Source organism: Macrotis lagotis, chromosome 1, assembly GCF_037893015.1.
Source record: "Macrotis lagotis isolate mMagLag1 chromosome 1, bilby.v1.9.chrom.fasta, whole genome shotgun sequence".
Lineage (NCBI taxonomy): Eukaryota > Metazoa > Chordata > Mammalia > Peramelemorphia > Peramelidae > Macrotis > Macrotis lagotis.
Window position 1 is genome coordinate 22,149,626 of NC_133658.1, and position 23,991 is coordinate 22,173,616.

Sequence of the window (23,991 nt, forward strand, 5' to 3'; positions counted from 1 at the left end):
TGCCAAATGCAGAAAAGCAAAAATTAAACTTAATAAAGGGCTATAGAAACATCAATTCATATTTAGTTGGAAACTAAATAATCTTAAAGAATGTATGGGGGTGCAGCTAGGTGGCGTAGTGGATAGAGCACTGGCCTTGGAGTCAGGAGTACCTGAGTTCAAATCGGTTCTCAGACACTTAGTAATTACCTAGCTGTGTGGCCTTGGGCAAGCCACTTAACCCCATTTGCCTTGTAAAAACCTAAAAAACAAAACAAAAAGAATGTATGGGTCAAAAAATCAAAAACAATCAATAATGTCATTAAAGAAAATGATTACAATAGGAGAATTTCCTAAAATTTGTGGGATGCAACCAAAGCATCACTTGGAGAGAATCTCTAACTCTAAGCATCAATAAAATAAGAGAGAGAGAGTACATCAGTGAATTGAGCATGCAACTAAAAAAATAACTTGAAAAAATAAATTAAACAATCTTAATTAAAAACCAAATGGAAATCCTGAAAATTAGAGGAAAGAGAAAATTGGAAGTAAAAAAATTGAACTAATAAATAAAACTAGAAATTTTATGGGGAAAATAACAAAACAGATAAATAATTGGTTAATTTGATTATCTAAAAGAGAAGAAAAACCAAATTACTAGTATCAAAAAAATTAAAAGACTGACTGTACCACCATTGAAAATGAATGCCATTGGGGCAACTAGTTGGCACAGTGGATACAGCACCGACCCTCGAGTCAGGAGTACCTGAGTTCAAATCTGGCCTCAGACTCTTAATAATTACCTAACTGTATAGCCTTGGGCAAGCCACTGAACCCCATTGCCTTGCAAAAAACCTAAAAAAAAAAAAGGCAAAATAAAATGAATGCATTTAAAGCAATTATTAGGAGTTATCTTTTCCAATCATAAGCCAGTAAAACTGACAGCGCTAGCTGATTAATGGAAGAGTAAATTCTTAAATAACCGTTTCTTAAAAAAAAGAAATTGAATAAATCATCAATGAACTCCCTAAGAAAAAACCCTGAGCCAGATGGATTTTTAAGTGAATTCTACCAAACATTTAGGGAACAACATGTAAAACAATGTAAAAAGTCCTTGAAGGTAGGGATTGTTGTTTTTATTTTTATATCTCCAATACTTGGCACATAGTACAGGCCTAAACTTTTTAATTGAGTGATACTGGTGTTATTATTCTTCTGTTTAGTAATTCAGTAGATCTTTTAAAAGAGTCTTTGGGGGTGGCTAGGTGGCGCAGTGAATAGTGCACGGGCCTTGGGGTAAGGAGTACCTGGGTTCCTTGGGCAAGCCACCTAACCCCATTGTCTTGAAAAATCTTTTTTTAAAAAAAGAGCCTTTGAAAAAATACAATCCTCATTCCTATTGAAAACATTAGAAAACATAGGAATCAATAGAGTCTTAATACAATAAGTCATCTATGTAAAACCAAGAGCGAGGTTATCTGTAATGGAAATGAACTTGGTCCTTCCCAGTACGATCTTGGGTCCACCCAAGAATGTCCATTATCAGTATTATTATTCAATATTGTACTAGAAATGCCAGCTACAGCAGTAAGGCAAGAAAGTGAAACCAAAGGCATAAAAAAAATAGGCAATAAAGAAGCAAAACTCTTACTCTTTGGAAGATGGTAGAGAATCAACTACAAAACTAGCTAAAACAATCAAGAACTTCAGCATTGTTGCAAAATAAATGATTTTTGAGGATTTATTGTTATATTTACATATACTGCCAATAAAACCCAGCAGGAAGAGATAGAGAAATACTCTTTATATAATAAACCACAATAAACCCAGAAATTATACGGACATATTTACAAAACATTTTTTACACAAATTAAGATAGATCTAAACAATTGGAGAAATCAATTTTTCATCAGTAGGCTGTACCAATATAATAAAAATGACCATTCTACCTGAGTTAATTTACATATTTAGCCCATAGCAAACTACCAAAGAATTCTTTTTAGGAAAGGCAGTGGGGTTAAGTGACTTGTACAAGGTCATGCAGTTAGGCAATTATTGTCTGGGTTCAGATTTGAACTCAGGTCCTCCTGACTCCAGGGCCAGTGTTCTATCCACTGTGGCACTTAGCTGCCCCCAAAGAATTTTTTTGCAGAGCTGGAAAACATAGTTTCAAAATTGATTTAGAAAAATCATAGGTCAAGAATATCAAGGAAATCGATTTTAAAATGTTAAGGGAAGGTAACCTAGCAATTCTAGATTTCAAACTATATTTCAAAGTGCTAATCATCAAAATGTTGTAGTACAGACTATGAGATAGAGTGTGGCTCAGTGGACTACATTAGGCATACAAACCAAAAAAAAAAAGATCTAGTCTTTGGGGGTAAGAACTCAACTATTTGACAAAAATTGCTGAGAAAACTAGAAAGCATTTTGACAGAAACTAGGCATAGGCTAACATCTCACATTATAGGCCAAAATAAGGTCAAAATGGATGAACAATTTAGATTACATGAAATTAAAGAACTTTGGCGCACCAAAAAAATTTTAAAAAAACCTAATGGAGTCCAAATTAGAAGAAAAGGGAAACTCTGGAGGGACAGTGGACTTCAGAGTATGTTTGCTCAAGTATATAAGGATCTGAACCAAATTTATAAAAACGCAAATCATTCCCCAGTCAACAAATAGTCAAAGGATATGAACATATAGTTTTCAGAAGAAGAAATCAAAACTCTCAAGTCACACAAAAAATAATCTCATTCTACTTCTAGTCCTTTGCAATGAATAAGCTCCCACCAATCAACCAGCCAAGTGATGGAGGTGTGAGTTGATTATGTTGATTGTAGGTAGTGTCATGCTATGCAAGGCCTCCTTCCCACTTTCCTTTCCCCGAATTGTTCCCTCCAGGGCTGATGGTCTGAGTCCTGTGGGAGTCTCTGGGCCTTAAATGGTTTTGAGTTCTCCCTTATCAGGTAGGCACATCAAAAGTAGCAGGCAAGCACTAACTTCTGCTATGTGATGATAGTTGATCACCTGGCACATCCTAACCTGTCTCTCAATGGGCTAATTGTAAACATGGTCTATACTGGATCCTCCCATCTTTGAGATGTGATGCTCAGAGCTGCAACAATAAGGGATCGTTGGCTCACCAGACAGCACCAGAACCACAATATTTTCCAAAATGCAGGCCCCTTTCTCAGGGCAAACCCATTCCAGGCTGGCCCTGTTCTTCACAAAGAAAAGAGAACTTTCCCTGGGGCTCCCCACTGACTTTGCTGGGATTGTTCATGTTGCCACACTGGATGCCCCACAGCACTATTTCCACTATTCTAGATTTGGGCATCTGAACTGAACTTCCTTTTGATCAACTGAGAACACAGAGATCATGGCCCATCCCTTTGGAATGAGTCCAGTCTATCTCTGAGGATCAACTGACCCATGTTCAACTGCTGTTCCTTGGAACCTTCTCTCCTTCGGCCTTCTAAATTATTACTGACTGGAGAGGTGTAAATTAAAACAACTCCGGCACCCACCATAGCCATCATGTTGGCTAGCATGACAGAAAAGGGAAATGTGGGAGGTGTGTGGAAAAACTGGGTCACCAATGCTTATTGGTGGAATTGTAAACTAACACAACCCTTCTGGAACCATCTGAGACCACGCCCAGAGAGCTGTAAAACTGTGCATACCTTTGATCTAGTAATATCCCTCCTTGGTCACAAAAAAGGGAAAAGGACCCACTTGTACAAAAATATTTGTAGCAGTTCTTTTTGTGGTGGGAGAGAATTGGAAACTGAGAGAAGGATGCCTATCAATGGGAAATGGGTGAACAAGTTGCAGGATATGATTGTGATGGAGCACTGTGGTGCTGTAAGAAAAGATGAGGATGGTTTCAAGAAATCCAGAAAGGTTGACTGGAACTGATGTGAATGGAAGGAAGCAGAACCCAGGAGAACATTGTACACAGCACCCCGATATTATGTGAAAGATTTAGCTGCTGTGATCAATACAATGATCCAAGGCAATTTCAGAGGACTCATGACCAAAAATGCACCAGAGAGAGAACTGATGAATTCTTATTGCAGATTGAAGCATAGTTTTTTTTTTACTTTCTTTATTTTTACTGTTCCTTTTGCAACAAGGATAATATAGAAATATGTTTGGCATGGCCTCATCATACACATAATAAAAATCAAAGTGCTTATTTCTTCAAGGAGGAGAGAGAGACAGAAGGAAAGGAGAGAATTTGAAACTCAAAAATTTCTTAAATGATTATATTTTACATGTAATTGGGAAATATTTAAATAAATATAATTTCAATGCCTTGTTGCCTTTAGATAGAGTTACTATATTATAGCTACTATATTATAGCTGTAGTATAGAAACACTTTACAAATGTTCTTGTGGCTTAAATAACATTGGTAGGTGGATTTGGAGTTTGTTAAATGACCACCCAGAGAATAGTTATTAATACATACTTTAGTTATCTTAGAAGTTTATTAGTGGAGGTTGCTTTGACTTGTACTATTTCACATTTTTACCAGTAATTTGGATGAAGGTATAAATGCAATCATATCAAATTTTAAAATGACGTAAAGCTATGCAGAAGAACCAAAATATTTATTTACAAAGTCATAATTCTAAAAGATATCGATAGTCTAGGACATTTGTCCAGATTTAGTGAGTTGAGATTTAATATGCAAAAAAAAGGTAAAGTTATAATATAAGCAACTAGTTGGTACAGTGGATAAAGTGCTGGACCTCAATTCAGGAAGACTCTTCTTCCCTGATTTTAAATATGACCTCGGACATATCCTAACTGTGTGACCATGGGCAACTCAATTCATCCTGAATGCCTCAGTTTCTGCAGCTGCAAAAAAAACTGGAGAAGGAAATGGCAAGAAAACCCTAAATAGGGTGTTGAAGATTCAGTCTCTTCTTCCATATCCTAAATACCTTCAGCTTCTTCAACTGATTGAAGTATGGTGTGACCTTGAAAATTGGCCTCTCTTAATTACAGACCCCTGGAAGACTTTTGCCTTAGGTATATCTTCACTAAAATGTGACTCCCCAAAGTGAATACAGTGCTTTGGACATTATCTTATCCTGGTAGTACAGTTGAATTATCATTATTCTAGATATGGGACTTCTCTTAAAGCACCTCCAAATAGTATTTAGCCTTCTCCCCCTCCCTGATTTCCTAACATGACTTAATCCTGTTTTTCTATTTTTTAATAAAAAGTTTTAATGACATTTTGTTGATTTATTTTATTTTATTTTATCTACATTTCCAAATTTATTCTCCATCCTCCCTCCCAGAATTGTCCCTTATAAAGCAATAAAGAAGGGAAAAAAATCAATTTAGTAAAACTACCTATTCTTTTGGGGAAAGTTTGACATTATATATGTAGTTTTCCATACCCAAAGTCACTCACCTCTGCAAAATGAGGTGGAGAATCCTTCCCATGTCTCTTCTTTGGTGTCTCCACTAAGCTCCCTCAAGGGTAGGACTTTTGGTTTTTCAAAAAATGTTGAGCCTCTGGTTCATGGTAAACAATAAATGTCTACAAGGTTCATACAAATAAAAGTGAAGAGAACCTAGAGATAAAAAGAGTGTCGAGAGCAGTGTCAGTGGCTGCAGGGTTATCAAGGAGGATGAGGACTCAGAAAAGGATTTGTTAATTCAGAGCTTGTTAGTTAGCTAGTTTTTAGGAAAAAGCATTTTGGGTTCAGGACTGAGGCCAGAAGTGAGAAAGGAAGATAACCTCAAGCAGCGTAACCACAAAAGAGAGCAGAGAGACTGCACTAGTGTTCACTGGGCCAAGTGACAGTCGGGGGAGACACTGGTATGTTTATATGAAAGCAACCAAAAGACAGGGAGATAGAAAGTAAGTGAACTGTTAGTCATTCTCCAGGGGTAGTCCTCTGGAGAAGCCTGGGTATGATGGGCCATGAGGCTCATAGAAGGGTCAGCCTTGGCCTAGGTATGAGGGGCCATGAGGCTCGTAGAAGGGTCAGCCTTGGCAAGGACCAGGGCCCCTTTTCTTGGGAGATAGAAGTGAAGGAGGAGCTAAGGACTGGAGACAGAGCTTCCTTTTTTATATTCGATAATAATTGGTTTTCAACTATAACCAATGAGATTGTGAGATCATTAAGGGTAGGGAGCTGTCCTCTGTTGGTTGTTTGTGTCCACGCCTGGTGATCGAAGGCCCTTCATAAATGTTTGTCGCCTAATCTGGCTCTGTGAATGGCCTTATTTTTTTTTCCAGTAAAATGTGACCTTGGCCTCTCAGCTGAAAAGGTTGATGGGGGTGGCATGTGAGGAAAAATGAAAAGGTTTGGAAGAGCTTTTCTCACAGTCCCAGTGGGAGCAAACTGCAGGACTTGGGAAAGATGGAATGACTAGAGATTATAGCCAGAGAAGGGAATTGCGTTGTTCATGAAGGGGGAAGTGGTGCATTTGTGAATGACAGAAGATCCAGAGTCTGCCCATCACTGCGGGGCTATATGCCTGAGGTGGGGTGGAGGAACCAGCTACAGAAAATGAGGGAGGTGGGCAACTGTGAGCTTCATGGTATTGGAAAGGGTTGGGGAGGTGAGAAGGCTGAAGAGCCAGGCACTGTCATCCTTGAAGACAAAAGGGGAGTTGCCTGGGGGTCTCTAGACCATAGCTGCCAGGATATTGACTGACTGGAGAATCTCAGAGAACAGTGAAGGTAGAGGCAGGGGAGAGCATGGAGGAGTTCAGGTGCCCTCTGTCCACCAGTGAACTGGAGAAATGGTGATTGGAAGTGTACCAGGGATGGAAAGGAGGCCGGGGAGGTCTGCTTCCAGGGAGAGTCAGAAGAGGGAGGGAGCAGGAAAGGAAAAAACTAAAGAGGAAAGCACAGTTGTTGACCATAAAGCAGACCTTCTTGAGAACACATTAGAAAGGGCGAGTTAAGGGGAATGAGAACTAGAAATTGGGCAGTGGGGAACGGAAATGGGGTTGGAATGATGCCTCCTGGGGGTCAGAATCACTGGGATGGGGAAAATATGAAGGGGGGGAGAGTTTGTTAATCTCTGAGGAAAGAAGTTAGACTTTGATTTCATCTTGTAGTCTTAGCCTGGGGTGCAGTCCTCAAGCCTTTAGGACAGTCCAGGCAAAGTAAAAGCATGATGTTATTCCCTTTCCCCCAAGACTGAGGAATGATGGAATGACCTTTCTCCTTTCTCCTGGAAAAGAAGAGTCTGGTGCTCAGTGGAGTGGTGGTTTTCCTCTTCTAGCTAGAGGTAAGAGACCTGACAGGTGGCCTGGTTGAAAGGAGGTCAAATACTGCTCTGTGGTGGAGGCTAGAGGGAGTCTAGCTACCAGGCAGAAGACCTTAGGTTCCATACATCGAGCATTAAATGAACATTAAAGCAGATTTTGACTGCATGTGGGGCAAAGCTTCCTCACACTTACAGCTAGCCCAGGGTGAAATGACCTGAAGATGTTGTGAATCTGAGGGCTTTGAGGAGAGGCTGAATGCATCCTTTTTAGTCTGAGATTTGGGACTCTGTGATACCTATGTGACCATTCTTCTCTAAAAAAGGAGTAATGCCTTCTGAAACTTCTTTCAGCTAGAATCCTACTCCTTAGACCCTTCAGTTTCTTGATGCTTCCTAATTTATGTCTGAGTGGAGGTGGTAGTGGTTGTCATCATTCAGTCGTATTCAACTCTTCATGACCCTATTTTCCGTTTTCTTGTCTGAGATATTGGAGTGATTTGCCATTTTCTTCTGCCAGATCTTCTCCAGTCTAGATCCCTTCTTAAAAATTTTTTTAAAAAAACCATTTATCTTTGTTTAAAAAGTCCAAATCTCAGCGCCCTGTGATTTTACACAGAGGTAAAGACAAGGCTGTGAAATTCACAATCCATAAATCTTATATGAAAAATATACTAATTCCCCCCCATCTTTTTAGGAGCAGTGGATGGTGTTAATGATCCAAGGCTAAGATGGCAGGGTGGGGTGGAAGAGGATGATGTGATATGAAATAACTAGTAGGAGTGCGTGATGAGTTTACAGTTGGCTGCCCTGCTTTGTCTCTGTTATCCCTGGGCTAGATAAGCTGGCCAGGGGACTTGGACATCATTTACCCCAGAGTCACCCCCTAGCTAGAGAGGAAGGCATGACCTTGTGCTTCAGGTTCTTGATTGATACCTCTTTCCCTTGTGCTTCCATATTTGTCTTCTCTTCCTCTGCTGTGGCCATTCTTCCTCTGACCAAGAGAGCTTTGCCTGCGATCTCTGGGGCCCCATCAGTTCTGCTCCTTAATTGGCTAGAGGAGCCCCTGTGAAGTGATGCAAGGAGCCTGGGTGCTCCCTGGAGCCGTGTTTGGTTGTCTGGTGCCCCTGGCCCTCCCTTGCTGCTCCAGGGAGCTTGATGCCAGGAAACCATTCAGCTAATGCACCATTGCCGCCTCTTATTTATCTCAGTCCCATGAAGATGGCATGTGACCTGACATGATCTTCACGTGTAAACAAGTGCTCAGCAGATTTTCACCTTCTGCCCCATGGCTTTTCTTCCTAATCTGACTCTCTCGCAGTGAGCACATCGTCCTCCCCAGCCCATGGACCCTGAACGGGGAATCAGTAGACGCAGGTGTTGATTCTGGCTCTGTGACAGTAGACAGAGACTACCCCTCATCTCAATCCTATCCTCTGAGAAATGGGCATCCTGATGTGGCTGACTGCCAGTAATTAGGAGACAATGCTTTGTAAATCTCATCACCATGACATTCTGAAGCAAAGAGGGAAGTGGTATGGCCAATCAATCAGTGAACATTGATTAGTGCCAACAATTGGATTGAGGTCTGGGGATGCAGAGTGGTTCCCTATTCTTCAGGAGCTTGTGAGAGAAAGGTTTTAGGAGGGAGAGAAAACAAGGACATACATAAACACAGAAAAAAATGAGAATAAATACGAAGTAATGAATTGTGAGTTAATTTAAGGGGGAGGGGGCACGAACCCATGAAGATATCAGCAAAGTCTTCTTGTAGAAGGTGGGACTTTGGAAAGACAGACACACCGAAGCACCATCAGCATAGCTGATCAACTCATCACCTTTGATCCAAGATCCCACTGGTGGGCATCCAGTCTTTGTTTTTATCAACACTGTCTGTGAAAGAAAACACTGAAAAAAAAGTAGAAGCTCCTTATTTGGATGAAGGGGGGCAAAACAAGCAGAACCTTACAGGAAGAGAGGGATTCTGTGAGGTCAAGGTGAGGAGGCTTATGATTGTTGTTTGTGGAAGGTGCTTGACATGCAAGTGAATTGAAGTGAGACAGGGCTGTACAGAGTCACCAACCTCACTCTCTCCCCTGGAGCCATGTGGGTCCAATGGCAAGACATAGGTCAGGCTAACTAGAGATGGACCTGGATGCAGTGGAAGACCTTGGCCTTTATAAGTTAAGGCTAGGTAAGAAATGAGAGAAAAGAATGGCCTTTTTTACCTACTCAGAAAAAAAATTATCAATCTGGGAGGGGTAGACCCTCAGGGTTTCTGGCCAATCGCTATTTGTAGAACTTGACTTGGAGAGCCGCCATGCCAACGGTGTGGAGATGGGGGTGGAGTTTTCTGTGTGAGGGAGAGAGGGGGGTGGTTTTGAATCCTCGAGGGACAAAGAGGACCATAGTGTACTAGGGGGCTAGAAAGCCTTGGGAAATTGTGTGAAGAACCGAAAAGGCTAAACAGAAAGAAGATTGAACTGAGTCAGAAGCCCTGGTTGAGGGCCTGGCAGCAGAGGAATGGCACAGAAAGTCCAACTGTAAAGGGAGCCCAGGGAGGTCATCATGCTCCCTTTGAAAAGGTTTCCTGCACACTGACATCCAACCATCTGTCCCTCTCAGAGCCACTCCCCAGTCCAGAAGGAGTCAAAGGAGATGGTTGACCAACCACCTGAAGAACTGCAGTCTAATCAAACCTGTGAAAGGACATTCCTTATATGGGAGATTCTTGGAGAATTTGGGGCTTTCACTTCATAGCCAGAAAACTGGCCATTATGGCAACAGTTAGGAGTGGTCTGTGTTGGGGTGGGGCTGGGGGCTCTGAAAAGACCGACACACCAATGCACCATCAGCACAGCTGATCTGCTCATCACCTTTGATCCAAGATCCCACTGGTGGACATCCAGTCTTTTTTTTTTTTTTATCAATACTGTCTGTGATAGCAATGACTGGGAAAAAAGTAGAAGCTCCTTGTTTGAGGAAGGGCAGAAGACAATGGAATGAATCTTCCTAAGATCTAAGAAATGATGACCATGGTTAGGCCCGAGAAGGCACACGGACAGTTACAAATTGGGGTGAGTGCAAGTAGGAAAAAATCAGAGGAAGAACAATGAAGCTATGAAAACAAAATCCTGGGACACTGCAGCAACCAAAGTTGGCTCCAAAGAAAAGAGAGGAGAAAGCACCCCCCCCATCCTCTTTACAGAGATGGAAGATGGTATGCATGGCCTATACCATCATGCTTTTTCAATACTTTGCTTAGTCTTATTGAAATAGTTGAATTTTTGTATTTCTGCTTTCCTAGATTATTGGGACTGGTTCTCTGAAAGGGAAAAGAAGAGACCTAGGATTTGGGAGATGTGGGTGAAATGAAATAAAAATGTATTTGGTCTTGCCTCATCCCCACCACATTTTGGAGTCTCTTCCCCCTCCCTCCAGCCAGGTGAATGGACAGCCTTTTATTTTAGTCTTCCTCTCATAATGGAGACTTTGGACTACTTGAGCTGCAGAAATTTGTTGCCAGCTTGTTGAAGTGTCTTAAGAAAATGTTTTCAGTCAACAAAGTTTTTTCAGAATGATGTACAAAGTTGCAAAAAGAGCACAGTGCCCCAGTCACTCTGGGAGTGGAAGATGAGCTGCCACTGAGCTTCCCACCCTGCACTCCATTTTCTACTCTACAGAGACGATGAAGAAAAGGAAAAGTTGTGTTTTTGGTGTCGTGTGTGTCATGTTCCTCCAGATCAGCCCAACTTGGATCCTCCGTAGCTTGTGGGCTGTGCTGATGACTTCTAGGCATCCTAAGACCTATCAGTGTGGAAAAACCGTTGAAGGAAGGCCCCTTGATGAACTGCCCTTCTGTCACCCTGGGACAAGCCAGCTCATCCTGCTAGACCTCAACTCAGTTTACCTTCTTGGAAAGAACCCTACAGGACTTCCCAGTGGGGAGGACTGATGTCAGTTCCATTAGTGATTCATCTAGCCAGATTTATCTCATTTGCCTTTCTCTCCCGGTGATCATTTATACTTCATAGAATAATTGTGTTGATGATGATGACAACAATGACAATCAGGGCAAAAATGTGGATGATGTGATTTCCAACAGATGACTGAGTCATGAGGATTTGTTTATAGAAAAGGAGGAGTTTCTGATGGCAGCTTGGGACATGGTCATCACCACCAGAAATAAGAGCTAGCCTATGCTTGAGGAGTCTGGATTCATTTACCAGTAAAGACTGGGTGGAGAAATGGTAGAAATGGCAACATATTGCAAACTGCAAAAACCTAGTGTCCACAAAGTGCCTCACGTTACACGATCCAATGACTCAGATGATGACTTTGCTGGGCCAGTTGACCACAGTTATTCTCTAGCTTAACCCTGACTCCCAAACCATCCTCACACTTGGCCCTCACCTGCTCCCCATCTACCCTCTCTCCTAGGCTCCTTTTTCTGGGAATACCCATATCCTCACTAGCATGGCTGCTTCAGCCCCTCAGCTCCATCCCCAGCCCCTGTACTGTGCCATCTCCTTTTACTCAGACCAAAATTTTCTGAGAACCAGGACTGTCTCTCTCTCTCTCTTGGATTTGTATCTCCTTTGCTTCCCAGGTGTCTGCCACATTTGGGGGCTAAGTAAATGTGTTTTCATTCATTCAATTATATATTACTAATTCACTAATTTTCAGTGGTCATATTTGAAAAAAAGGCAAATGTTCCTTCTCCATTTATCAACCTCCAAAGATCCTTGAGAGGTCAGTGATAAACTGTACTGGACCCAGGGCATCAGCCAAGACCATATTTGTTGCCCACAATCACCAAATGTTGCACTGATCTAGAACAATTTAAGAACATAGAAGCTGTCATACCAAACCCTTAATCTCATCCTGCTCCATGAGATGAAAAGGTCTCAAAATACGGACAGCTACCAGTAGAGATCACAATCATGTGGGGGTGGCATCCAGTACATCTCATTCCCGTGTTCTGGGCGCCACTTGAGCCTACAGAGGATGAGCTTCTGTATTGGTGCTTTTATTCTGATTCTTTAGCAAGTTATTTTATCTCTCTGTGTCCATAGAATGTTAAATGTAAAAGAACAATTACAAGATAATAATGACTTGTCCCAGGATCATTTCTATCTGAGCACCATCACAAAGATTAGAAAAATGGGATAATAATAATGTACAATAATCCTATACAGTGATGAATTGCATTCTTTCTATATGAAGATGACACCCATCACTCACCGTCAGGAGAATGTGCACTTAGAATCGCTCCTGCAGGAACAGGGATGACCCACCCCCCACCATCCCAGTCTCCTGCCCAGCATCCCTGGAAACCAGGAGCACCTAGTTTCAGAGCATTGGTGAGAGCTGTCGGCCTGGAGGAGAGCTCAATTATCTGGCTCATAGGAATGTTTGGCTGTGCTCGTGTCCTTATTGGCAAGATTGGGATAAAATGAACTCTTCCCCCTTCTGTTTCTCTGTGGACCTTGCCTTTTGTCTTTTGCCCCAGGACAACTGTTCTGCATTGGTCAGAGAGAGCATTTGTCAGATGTAGAGCTCTGAATTTGTCAGCCACAAGTCCATTCCTCTTGCCCTCTCCCGATTTGGGTTGCAATTCCTCATGTCTCCTTTCTTAGCTGTGAGTACTGTAACAGACCTAAGTTCCTGTTTCTCACTCCTTTCATTGGAGATATAATTTGGAAAAGAGGACAGGCTCCCTCTCCCCAGCCCTGGGTGGCCTTGGGGGTATGCCTTGCAAAGCCATTACTCTTTTGGCCCAACCACAAGGCCTGGCTGAGGGTTTTCTGCAGCCGGCCACACTCTGATTCCCTCTCTTTGTTGTTGTCTGCTCCAGGGACAGACTGTAGGTGGCTTTCTCTGTCTTGCTCCTAGCTGAGGAGTGGAAAAAGTCTAGTCAGGGAACTGATGGCTGAGGTCATCACAGGATTTTGTGTATTTTAAGAAAATCAACTGAAGCCTGATTCAGGGGATTAAAGTTGAAGGAGAAGAGCTTGTTTTTCTAAAAGAACAATCTCATTTCCTGATTTGTCATCCCCCAAAGTCTCGGTAAGTTTGCTTTTGGAAATACCCCAGCGCTCCTAGTGGAATTACATATGAACCATACAAATGAGGGTGGCTCATTTTGCTTGCCAGCCCCTTCAAGGTCTCCCCTTGTCCAGTGACATTTAAACCAGAGACTGTGGTTCCTGCTACTTAGACTTGTCATTGCTGGCAGGGTGACTCTCTAGAGAATCCGACAACAGTCTGATGTGAGCCTGGAATTCTTTTCCAGACAGGTTGGATGCTGACACTGCTTGTCAGACACTGGTTTGATGGAACTTGTCCCTGGGTTCTCATTGCCTTTACTTCAATTCAAGCCCTGTGAGCCAACTTGGTTTATCTCATGCTTTTTCTGGTGGCTTACCCTTTCATTGCTTCAGATTGTCTGGTCCTCTTCCTAATTCTCCCACCCAGCCCAACAACAGGAGCTCCCACCACCACCAGGTGCCATCTCACCAACCAGAAACAGTTCTGGTCTAAACATGTGCAACCCAGTCCTACTGTTGGAGAAGAAATACTTTCTGTCTTCACTGGGAGGGAACTCATTAGTCACCCAAAATGAACATGAGTTGATCACACCAGACTCCAGCCAGTCTCTAAAAGACTCTAGCTGAGCCCAAAACCGTGGGCATAATGAGGTGACATCTTGGACAAAGGATGTGCTCATTTCCTTCACTAATAGTGCTCTGTGAGAGATACTCGTCCAAGATGAAGTTAGGAAGATCTGCATTGGAAGCCTTACTGGTGGAACTGTGACTGGGGACCTTTTCTCATCTGCCCCTTGGGTAGGAGCCGTGGGTCTTCTTGGTCAACATGACCACTTAGCATTGTCATTGCTGAGACCTCAATGAAGCACCACCAGAAGATGAGCTTGTGTTTGAGAAGGTGAAGCCACTGACTGAACCTTGGACACACTTCCTAAGAATTAGACTTGTCTTTAAATGGCAGAAAACAGCTGCTCTTGTCATGGGAATGAACACTGATTGGAGGAATTCTTCCTGCATCAAGTTGAAGCTGGACCAGATTCTAGCCCTGAGATTCTGCAATGTTGTGATTTCATCTCAAGCAGGCAGCACTTAGTAGTTATCTGCTCCTGAACCCAGAAGACAGAGTCCCCTCATGTAGCTCCCAGTCTGAAGAGATGAGCTGGGCCAGTAACCCAAAAAGAATTCATCAAGTTTTGTATCATTGATAAGTGACCCAGTGCTGGGGTACTATAAGAGGTAGGGGATAGTCCATACTCTAAAGTCTTCTGACTCCAAGCCCAGTCCTTTTGCCAGTGTCAAGCCTGCCTCCCCTTTCCTTCCCTTTCTGGATCATCTCAGCTTCCCTTTGACCCTCTTCTCTGTTCAATCCACTGAGCTTCACTGAGAGCTGACTCTCTTAATGGGTAGCCTTGCTCCTAACCCAGTCCTCATCTGACTGCTTCATGCTCTCCAGCCCAAGCCCTTCAGCCACAGACTTTGACCTCCCAAACTTTAACACAATAGCCACTGTAGTTGCTTGATGACTGATCTGTAAACACAAGGTTTGAGAGAGAAATCTTTGTTGTATATTTCTTTTGTCTCTCCAGCCTCTAGCATAGTGCCAAACAATAGAGATTTAATCAATTTTTTAGTTGAATAAATAAATGAATGGCCTAAGCATTATGCTAGGCTCTATATAAGGAGATAAAAGAACAATCAGCTGAACTACTCATCTTAGAGAAATTGAAATAAAAAAGAAGCTGAAAATGGAGAAGAGGGAAGGAAAGAGAGAGTCAGAAAAGTTGGGAGCACCTCCCAAGGAATGAGGGTGTGAATTGTGAGCTCAGATGATCTTCAGATGCCCTCAGAGAAGGACCTGACCAGATGAAGATCTAGAGTTTCACTGTTCTCTTCCCTGCTTGGATCCCCCCTTATATGGCCTGGGCTCCTCTTCTAGAAAATGAGAGTGAAGGGGCAGCTAGGTGGTGCAGTGGACAGAGCACTGGCCTTGGAGTCAGGAGTACCTGGGTTCAAATCTGGCACAAGACACTTAATAATGACCTAGCTGTGTGGCCTTGGGCAAGCCACTTAACCCCATTTGCCTAACAAAAAAACCTAAAAAAAAAAAAAAGAAAATGAGAGTGATAAGATAGAATGCTCCCAGAGAAGAGGGACCAGAAGCCAAGTGTGCCTCCCTTGAAATATTTGGCAGTATTGAGTCTGGAAAATACTAAAAGCTGTCCTAAAGAAGATAGGTTTGACTCATTCTGCTAGGCCCTCAATGAGATAACTAGAAGGAAGGGGTCAAAGTGGTAGGGAGACAGACTGCTGCTTAATGAAGTTAGGGGAAAATTCTTCTTTGCAATTATAGCTGTTCCAAAGTAGAATGAGCTCCTCAAGGCTTAGTAATCCTTTTGCAAGAAGGCTAGATGGCCGATTGTTAGAGGGGATGGGCAGGGAATGCTGTAGAGATGAGTCTACTTCAGGCAAGTCAGTCTGGATCCCCTTTGAACTTCCCCCTCCAAGTTCTGGGAATCTACTCTCTAGACACATCTCCATTGTGATTGCTTTTCAGTGATACCTTGATAAACAGGAGAAAATCAGAATGGGAGCATAGAGCCTGAGCACAGGGAAGTCATCTTCACAAACGACTTCATCTTCAAGCTCTTTGAGATTTTCTGTGTATTCCTTCTGACAAGGATTTGAGCAGTCTCATTAACAGAATCTATTTGCTTTCCAAGAACTCTTAGCTCACCATAGATGGGTTTACCCATCCCAATATGTTGATAATTAAATGATAAATGCTTTGGGTATAGCAAACCACACAAAAAAAAATAACATGTCCTCCGATCTTTCTACTTTTGTTATCATAGGGACTTCATGGAAGGAAAAGATAAGTTGAATATGCTGCAAACGAACTACACAGTTTTAGACAATGTAGAAAACTCAGCTACTTGCCTGAACTTAAAATTATTGTCAATCTGATGATATGTTACTGAAAGAATTAAATCCTAGCAACACTGGTAGTCTTATCCCAAGTAATTGAGAAGCAGCAACATAAAAGTGGGACATGACAACATGGGAGAATCCTATATCAAGAGGATTGACCACTTAGCATTGTCCACTTAGCAATTAAAAAGATTAATAATATATTGGTGAAGAGTCTTGTGCTACTTAAGGGTCCTATGCAATGTTCAGAGATCAAGAGGAAAGCAGCCAATACATTGGGCAAACCCTTATGGAAGATATATATAGACCAAAGAAATATGGGGTGAGAAATCACCTTTGGAGAGAGTATTCACCTTGAGTAGCTCATGAACCCATTGAGTTACATGTACCTGTTCTCTCTGAATGGAAAAGGTCTTTGTAAAGACTGTCATTTTCAAATGTGAACAATTTGGAGGGATCGTAGAATTCAACTGTGAGTTAGTGTTATAAGATGCTGTATTTGAATGATGCCTTCCTGAGGGTGGTTTACCTGGAATAAGAATGTTGTATACAGCTGTCTAACTTACATTTTTACTTTTAAATGTCATTTACAAATATTTGGTACTCTACCTGAAACAAATTATTGAAGTATAAAAATGTATATGGTCTTTATGAAGACCCTGTATATATAAGAAATCCCCAGATCAAAAGTATTTTTAATTGTATACAGTAGATATTGTTGTCATTGGCTTTAATAACTGCTTGCTCACTTGGCCATATGAGTATATCCAGCCACCAATATATATGTAAGTATTTGTTTGGATCTTGTCAATTTAATTTCAAAGAAAACTCATAATAGTAAATCCCTACAAAATGATTCTGAAATTCCAGTGAAGAGTTTTAGTTGAGTATAAAACTTCTCCTCTCATATCTTGCATTGAGGTATTCTAAATTTTTTCTCAAGACTTAAATATTGAATCAGTGATAAATGCCTTTGAGGTCTCTGCTTCCCATCGGGTAATGAAGATTGAGCTGCCATCTTGCCTCTTGTGTTTGCTTCTATTTGTGGGCCCAACAAGACCTTTTGATTTCCTGTGTAACAGGACTTGGGCAATAAAACTTGACATTCTTCCCCGAGACTTGTATATGTCCCCACAGCCCCGTGTAGTTGTCTTCTGTTAATGACTTCGAAGCCAGAGCCATAAAGTGAGCCGGGACCCAAGGCGCCTCTGTAAATGGCAACTCGTCGCTACATGGGCTCTTTGAGCTGAAACAAATCTGGAGGGGCAGGAAGAGGAGAGAGACTTTGGCGGGAGGTTGAGGGTGGGGGTGGGGCTCTGATGTGGAAATTGGAGCTCAAAGTTCACAAATGTTTGCTTTGCTTTTGGGGTGAAACAGATTCCATTAGGCCATTTCATGTCTCCAACTGGTCTAGTGCTGAAAAATTGAGGGTAGAATTGGGACAGTTGTTGCTACGTGTGTGTGTGTGTGTGCATGCACGAACATGCTGGCAATAACACGCCCGTGAGATACAAATAATCAGGGAGGGCATAATTAATGATATGGTAGGGAATATTTTTTGATAAATGCTTGTGGAATGAAGTGACAGGCGTGAAATTAGAAAATTCCTTGAGCGACCTAAAATATAAATAGCTTTCGGAACTGAAAAGAGTTTCACAGCTGAAGATTTGATTGTGTTGAGAGGAAAAACTTCTTTTTCTTCTCCCCCTCCCTTCTTCTTTGCAAGTTGTTTGTCCATTCACAAAACAAATACTCTGAAGCCCAGCGCGGCTCATGGGAATAACTCTCAGGTCGAATTAGTACAGTTTCCTTGCTGTCAGGACGTTGGAATTAATGGTGTTTTGATGACACGAATTTTGAAGGGCGAACAAAGACATTGAAGGGCGAGAGACATGGCTCCTTAGAAGCTCAGGCCTCCTCCTCCCCGGCCTCTCTTGTCTTCCCCGTCATCCGTCTGCCAATCTCCCTGTCCATGGTTAGTTAAAGGCGCTTTTCATCCTCTTTTCTTTCCCACAGAGTTTGCCAGATCCGGCCCGGTGCCTGGGTTCCAGGAGGACACGCTGCAGTTGGCCTTCATCGACTTGAGACAAGTAAGTCTTTGTGTTTTTGTTTTTTGTTTTTCTTTTAAGATGTGTGACTGAAGACCATCAGGTCTTAAGGAAAAGGGGAGGGGAAGGGGGGATCGGTGTTGGCGATTCACATTGGAGACCTAAGGTTTTTTTCCTGTGTTTGAGGCCGCCCTTTTCTTTTAGCTATCTGGAGTCCTTGGCTCTGATGGTGGGGGAGGCAGAGAGGGGGAGGGAGAGACCCAGAGAGGAGAGGGACTCCGGTGACCCCCAAGCGCCGGGCTCCATTGTGCCCAAGTTAGCTTCTGCAGGCGCAGAGGAAAGATAAGGCCGCCAGCCCGCGAGCTGACCCTGAGCAGGTGTTGCTCACAGTGAAGGCAGTGATGCAGAGACGGCCAGCCTCCAGAACTTTTGTGGGCAGATAATGCTGGGAGAGACGCTTCTGGAGGGCAACAGGATTTGCATTCTGGGCTGGTGCTGTGGCCTCCCAGGGCTCGGGAGGCCTCCCAGCCTTGAGTGACAGTGACCCTTTAGGGAGGAGAGGGTTAGGCAGCGTTCCCCCCACCCCATCCCATCCTTCCTGGGCCTGGAGATCCCCCTTCTAGGGGCTGGATGCAGGAAGGTACCCAGGCATCGCAGAGCCTCAGCAGCCCAATCTAGGGAAAAGGGCAGTTTCGAGGAACCACTCCTTCTGGATGAAATGGGCAGGTCAAGAGGCCTGAATGTCTTTGGGGTGGGCAGCTGGGGAGCTGAGTGGGAGGGAGGAATGAACTGGGTTCTGTCATCTCTTAGCGCTGAAGATGGATGGGGTTGGAGGGAAGTGTGAATGAAGTAAGAGTCAATGACTGATGCTTCTCTCCTTATTAAAACAATCATTTTTTTGTCTGTTAAAAAAAGGGGGCTGGCTTTGTTTCTCCTGCCACGATGATGCAGTGCCTCTTGTTTTCAAGGCTGACATAGTTTGCATTCTGAAAACTTTGAGATGCCCAGAGTATTTCTTAAAGCTGTAGAACCCCTTGTATCGATGATCTCCTTACCACCAGGATGTGATTCATGCCAGAATAGCTTTTAACCCATAATGGATAGCCTGAGCTGCCCCCCAAATCCTCATGGAAGGGAGGCAGAAAACAGAAACCCACTGAGGGCTGAGAATTTAAGCCATGTCACAGAGACATGTGTCAACTTCATATTTGTTTGAGGGTACTGTGGCTTCTCGTACACGTAGGGTCTGTTTTCGGCATGGTCCCAAATGCGTCTGAGAATCTCTTCCCACACTACAGGGCTTCCCACCTCTGGGCTTCGGTGGTCCTGCAGAGCTTTCAGGTTGTTAACCTCATGATAGTTATAAGAATGGCAGGCAGAAATTGTTTCTTGGGCTTTGCTGAAATGGAGTGCCATTTTGTTTTGTTTTTTTCCCCTCTGTTTTATCACCTAAACCCCTAAGGAAACTTGAGATTTTTTAAATAAGAGGAAAATGTACATTCTCAGAAATGTCAGATCACCAGAAATGCTTCTGTCCTTGGCCATGCTCCTGGGAGGAAGTGTGATCACTCTGAATTGGTTAGTGGTCCCAGTGGAAAGTAGTGGGTGTGAATGAAATGATGAGCCTGGAAGTAAGCTGATGAGGACCTGAGCTATGTCTGGTCTCAAGGACCGATCTTCTCAGTGAGCCTTGAGACCCACTTAAATCCCCATTCTCTGTTGTATTTATTCCTTCTCTTTCTACTTTTCCTTTTGGTTGTGGCTTTTGGGGCGGAGAAAACAAAATTTTAGATAATGTTGTCCGCTGAATGATGGTCCACTTGAATTTTGACCTTTTTATTTGAAATAAATTACATCTCAGTGAAAATGGCACAGAGCTTGTCTTTCCTCATCTGCTGTCACAGGGAGAACACAGGGTCAGTGGAAGCAGGAGGGAGGGATTGGGGAATGACCCTTCAGAGCATCCCTCAAGATCAGCAGGTCCCAGACAAATAGGAGCTATCAGAGGGAGGGAGGGAGGGAAATCTCCCACCACTCCCTGGGCTAGAAATGTCTGGCCATCCCAAGTCATTCTATGACTTTTCAAAACCACACTGATTTTGCACATAGGTGCCTTACAGGTGTCTATATCTTCTGAACTCCAGAACATTAAACAGAGAATAGCCCTGATAAAGATCAGGGAGATATTTGTCTAAGTTTCAGTTAGGTATCCTAACTTAAAATGGTGTGATTCCAATCCCACTGCTAGGTCAATCATAGGTGCAGAGGTGTACCCATTAGAAGCCACTAGAGAGGCACCAAAGCCTCATTCATAAACTTAATCATCTGGGAAGGCAGCGAATAGGACATGAAGAATCTGTCCTCTCCACACTCATCTCTCCCTTCCCTTTTCAGTTTCTACCTTCTTGAGATTAGTGGACCAGCTCTTTTCCCAGCCACACAAGTCTCTTTCTATGAATAGGACTTCAGAATTTTAAAATATTTTTGCCAGGGTCTTTTTGAATATTAATTAAACATTTGCAACATGAATTTGATAGGTATCCATCTTTGGTATCCATGTCTTCATCTTTACATACAGCTTAGGTTGATTGTTGTAGGGGTAAAGCAAGACTTTAGACACACACACACACACTCTCACACAAGGCTATACCATGTGGTTCTCTAGTTCATGCATTTACTAATGTCATATCTTTAAGAGATCTAGCCTGGAGGGCTACTCATAAAGTACTCCTTTCACCCTTGAAATCCTAATAATTTATTAAATAGGAATACTTTATTAATTCAATAATGATCATTTATATTCTTCTAGGACTGAATAATTGCCAAGCCAGTATTTGACTTTAAATTGTAACGATGTGGTTCACCTCTCTGGACCTCAGTTTCCTCATCTATAGAAATGAGGTAACTGGATGAAATGGCCTCTGAGATCCCTTTCAGCTCTGGATCTTGGAGTTACTCTCCACTTCTTTTCTTCCTAAAACTGTCTAGAACAGATCCCTGTCTATAACACTTCCTTTCTACCTGGGAAGTCTGGAATTAATCAGAAGCCATGTTCAGAGACCAAACTGTTGAGCGTAGTCAGTCAATGGGCCAGGAAGGACTAGTGAGGCCCGAGGAGTTATCAAGGGCTTCCTGGTACACATGGGTCTCAGGCCTCTGAGAATGGGTGAGAAGGTCATAGTGAGAGAAGAAGCACAAAGACCTTGTGGATGGGGGAGGAAGCCATATTTAAAATTTCTTAGGGAATGACTGGCAAAGGGAATTTTTGTCGTCACTTTAGAGGATGGCGTTTCTCCCATCCCCTTTCCAAAAAGCCTGGGCTGACCCCTTTAAACTTTGTGTGGATACATCTCCCTTGTCTTCCTCCTCTTCTTCATCTCACACTTCTTATGAATGCCAGCCCACCCCCCAGGCATTCTGGACAGCTCCAGCCCACTGCTGGGTCAGAACCAGAACAAGGAGCCTCGTCCTTGGAGAGCGAAGGACTCGGTTTTCCCTGAGCCCTTGAAAGAATTGCCATCCCTTCAGAATGGTTTCCTCTTCAGGGAGATGAGTCTGTTTTCTCTTCCTTGTGCCCAATAGTTGTTTACTTCCTATAGACTTAACTTTCTTGCAAAGTTGAATGGACCAGATTATACAACCAGTAGAAAAGGACATTGCATCAGATCTCCTGAATGGGGCTCTTGGGCAGCAGCTTTTGTTCAGCAAAATCATCCCGAGATATCGAGGGCTTTTTATAGCGTGAGCTGGTGCCATTCCCTCTAGACCAGTTATTCCCCAATTTGTGCACCTACAACCTGAAGTAAACACCGTGCATTTCCATCGCAAAGACACACCTGCCTTATAAACAAGAAGCTTGAATCAGTAACTTGGGAGAAGCAATCTTTAACCCTCTTTGCCACCTTTGAAAAGAAACTGGAATTAGAGGTCATGGCTAGACTCTGGAGCTGCTCCTGTTTAGAGCTGAGATCCAACCCCTGGCCAAGCCAAAAGACCCACAGAGCCAACCCCAACCACCTTTCCCTCCTTCCCCCCTTCTCCCCCCACCCCAATCTAGTAAAGGTCACTGGAGAAGAGGAAATTTAAGGCTGGGAACACTTCTGTCTTGCTTAACTGCCAATTTGCTCATATGGAAAAATCTTACTTTTATTTAATAATCATTTAATTTCATTTTACCCTCAGTGGAAAAACCACTTCCAGTAAAAAGCTGAACTTGCCAGCTATAGTACCTCTCCAAGCTAGGATTTATAGTCACTGGTGATGGCTTCCCTTTTGAATCCTCCTCCTCCACCAAGCGACCTCATCCTCTGGGCGTCTTTCTCCTCTCTAACTGGTTGCCCATTCACACTGCTGGGGCCATCTCTATGTTGGGGCTTTTCTGATTCCCACAGTAAAAGCTCATTGAGATGGTGGAGGTGGGGATAGATGAAGGACGACCACCTGAGGTCTGAGCTAGCCAAGTGAATCCTGTGCAAAGGATTGTCCTGGGTAGGGGATGCTGTGAACTGAACTAACTGCTAGCTAACCCCTAGGATGCTTTCCATACCTTGAGGCTTTGTGAGCAATAGCCAATGGAAGGAGAAAATGAGCTTTGGCACCTGTAATTATTTGGGGAGTGTTCTTGGGACCCACATAATTCTCAGAATCTGTTCCTGATGGGTCAGTAAAAAGACGCAGTTGGAGGCCAATCTGAACCTTTGCCTTAAAAGAGCTCAGGGGTCTTGGAATGCCCATGAACAAAGCTGGGGTTCGGAGGAGGCTTCTGCTGACTTTCACATGGGCCATGCTTAAATGAGTAGTGAGACAGTGGGGTTTTTGTGGGTCTCAGATGCCAAAAAGGTCCTGCCGTGGGGTCCTCTGGTCTTAGGAGATGGCGAGGAACTGGGAGTCATGAGACCTGGAATTCATTGGCCCTGCGCTGTTATACTTCATGACCTTGAACAAAGGACCTGGTGACTTGCCCCTCCTGGCTTGACTTTTGAGCCCCTCGGGGCCCCTGTCCTCAGGGTGAGAAGTTGAGAGTGACAACCACAAGGTCTTCCATGTTGCTTTGGTGGAGGGGACTGGATGAAAGGAAGGGCTAACAGCATCTGTAGCCACATCCTCTTCTGTGAATTAAAAGGGCAACAGTAGGTTTCTTTGCATTATCTCTTTCTGTGTGAGGTGCAATCCAGAGGTCTCTGCTTTCTTTGCACAGAAAAGGATGCAGTTTCTTCACAGGGAAGCAAAGTTGATAGAACCACTCAAGTTCACGTAAGATTGGAACCATGGAATTATCTGTTGTCTGAATGGACTCGACTGATGTCCAGTGCCAGAAGGGACCCTGGACAGGGTGCTCGGAGCCTTAGTCCTCTGGGCTCTCCAGCACCCTGGAGGAGGTGCTCTCACCTCACTCATTCTCCACACAAGCTTTGGGGTTTCTTAATGGTCTCACATATTTCTTTTAATGTGATTAGGCAAGGCCAAGAAGCAGCCTTGGACTCTATTTGCCTTTCTGTGACCACGGACATAGCACAGCCCCACCCTGTAAAATGGGAACCTTATGGGACTGCCACAGATCAAATTGATCATCCACCCTCAGAAGCCAGTGTGGCCTTCTGACCTTCCTTCCTTGGTGTCTGCCAGATGGTGTTTCTGCTTTCTCCCATCTACTTCCATTCCTCATCAAACCAGGTGAAATCACACTGTTAGCTTCAAGTTTCTTTTCTGAGCTCACTTGTACTTTTCCCACTGAGCACTTC

The 23,991-nt window shown here is 43.2% G+C and overlaps 1 protein-coding gene across 3 annotated transcripts in view; it reads left to right on the forward strand.

The window, feature by feature from the left end:
- EXOC6B (exocyst complex component 6B) overlaps window positions 1-23,991 on the forward strand; it is a 525,494-nt gene that overhangs the window by 380,116 nt on the left and 121,387 nt on the right. For all 3 annotated transcript variants that reach the window (XM_074195695.1, XM_074195705.1, XM_074195713.1), the window contains exon 20: window positions 18,219-18,292. In XM_074195695.1, coding sequence (XP_074051796.1) covers window positions 18,219-18,292 — 74 coding nt within the window. The remainder of the gene's footprint in view (window positions 1-18,218; window positions 18,293-23,991) is intronic.